Here is a 1,886-nt window from a genome sequence, read left to right as displayed (position 1 = left end):
CGGCTTCCGCCCCGCCGTGCGCTGCAGGCCGCGGCCGCTGGGGGCGCCCCCGACCCCCGAGGCGCTGAGGCGGCGGTTCCTCGAGCCTCGCCTCTCCCGACTCGCAGACGGGCGGCAGCGGCGGCGGAGGCGGCGAGCTGAGCACCGAAAGGGCGCTCACCTCCCCGGGCGAGCTGCAGCACGACCGCTCCCCGCGGGCGGTCGGGGTCCGCGCCGCAGCTGCCGCCGCGTTCCGGCCCAGGCTGCCGCGAGAGGCGGCGGCAGCGGCCCCGGCCGCGGCCGGCCTGCGGCGCCCCCCGGCCGCGCCCCCGCGCACAGCTCGCGGCCCCGGCCATGGGGCTGGGCTGATCCGGGGCTCTGCCAAGCTGAGGCGGCGGCGCCCGGCCGTGCGCCCAGCTTGCAGGCGCCTGGCTCTCACGATGATGAAGAAGAAGAAGTTTAAGTTTAAGGTGGACTTCGAGCTCGAGGAGCTCTCCTCAGTGCCCTTCGTCAATGGGGTCCTCTTCTGCAAGATGCGGCTGCTGGACGGCGGCAGCTTCACCGCCGAGTCCTCCAGGTAACTCGCCTCCCGCGCCTCCTCGCCCCTTTCTGCTTGACCAGGGCTTGTTGGATGGGCAGCATCTCTCCTTGGCCCATTTGCTCGCCTTTCCCTAAGGACCGCTCTAAAATCAGTCGAATTTATTGATCTGCAAAGTGCTTTGCAAATGGGTTCTTCTCAGCTGGCCTTGGCTCCTGCGCTCCTGACTCCAGATGGTGCCTGGTATCTGCTCTTCCCTCCCAAATCCTCTAGGAATGGGAGCAATGGCCAGAGAGGGAGGATGCTTCTGGTTTCTCTTAAGACATTTCCATATTTGTGAAATGCAAAGTAGAACCTGAGCTGTTAAAAACTAAAATAACCCAAACTGCAGGAGTTCCAAGAGCCCAGCTCTGAACAGAAACCTGTGCTTAGCACAATTCCTTCTCCCTTGTAGATTACAAGGGGACTTGGCCACCCACTCTGAGGCTGGGGTAGGCCTGGCCAGGCTTGACTTGAGTCAGATGCTCCTGGCAGACGAGACAACGGTCTGTGCCTCATCGGAGAGCGGCGTCTCCAGTTAGGCGCTAATGCTGGATGAATTAGTCTTGATGTGGCCACTAGTAGGTCTCCTTGTGGAGGGCTTAGAGCCAGATGGGGAGCCCAGGCCCTGCCCTCATTTTAAAATGAGCCCCTGGGCACTCCCAGAGAGAGGCATTAGCAGGTTACAGAATGAAGCTATTAAATAATAGGTGTGGCATTAATAATAGGTGTGGCAGTGTTTCTTGAGTAATTTCAGAGCTACTCACAGGTTGACAGATGTACCCTAAGGTGCTTTCTTTAAAATATATACATAGAGAGAGAAAACAATTTTTTAAATGAACTTTTGAGTTCCTGAGATCAAGAAGGGTTAAAAGTTAATGTTATTTTGCCCATATATACTGGTCTTAGACTTTATTTCTGCCCTAAAAATATTCTACTTAAAAAAAATTCCGTCATCCCATTTATAGTATAAAGGAAATAATGTCACTGGATTGTGGAATTGGGGCTAGAAACTTGTCTTCTGGGGCAATATTGAAGCCTATGGAAGCCAGAAAATGTCTAGTTGGCTAAACCAAAGGATATATGAAATTAATAGTTTGCCGAAGACAGTTTTTAAAATTAAACTGTGGTGACACATCAGTGGATATTCAGCTAAGTATTTTAAACACCTGTAAGAGAAGAATGTAACCTATTTTGGTGCAAAAAAAATATTGGACCGTCTCTTACTTGTTGAAAAGCCTAAGCCGATTCGTGAAGGTCCTGTTGGTGCAGGTGACAGTCTTGCCCTGAGGCCTAGACTGTTTTGCTGCAGGGTGCCACCCCCGACGCC

At 54.1% G+C, this 1,886-nt stretch overlaps 1 protein-coding gene across 1 annotated transcript in view; it reads left to right on the top strand.

The window, feature by feature from the left end:
* Positions 1-401: 401 nt before the first annotated feature.
* Positions 402-1,886, top strand: part of EEIG2 (EEIG family member 2) — a 75,495-nt gene continuing 74,010 nt past the window's right edge. The window contains exon 1 of the mRNA XM_004026235.5: positions 402-556. Within this exon, the coding sequence (XP_004026284.2) occupies positions 420-556 (137 nt within the window). The 5' untranslated portion in view covers positions 402-419. The remainder of the gene's footprint in view (positions 557-1,886) is intronic.

Source organism: Gorilla gorilla, chromosome 1, assembly GCF_029281585.2.
Source record: "Gorilla gorilla gorilla isolate KB3781 chromosome 1, NHGRI_mGorGor1-v2.1_pri, whole genome shotgun sequence".
Classification (NCBI taxonomy): domain Eukaryota; kingdom Metazoa; phylum Chordata; class Mammalia; order Primates; family Hominidae; genus Gorilla; species Gorilla gorilla.
Note: the sequence above shows the minus strand (reverse complement) of the source record. Positions and strands in the feature narration are given on the sequence as shown.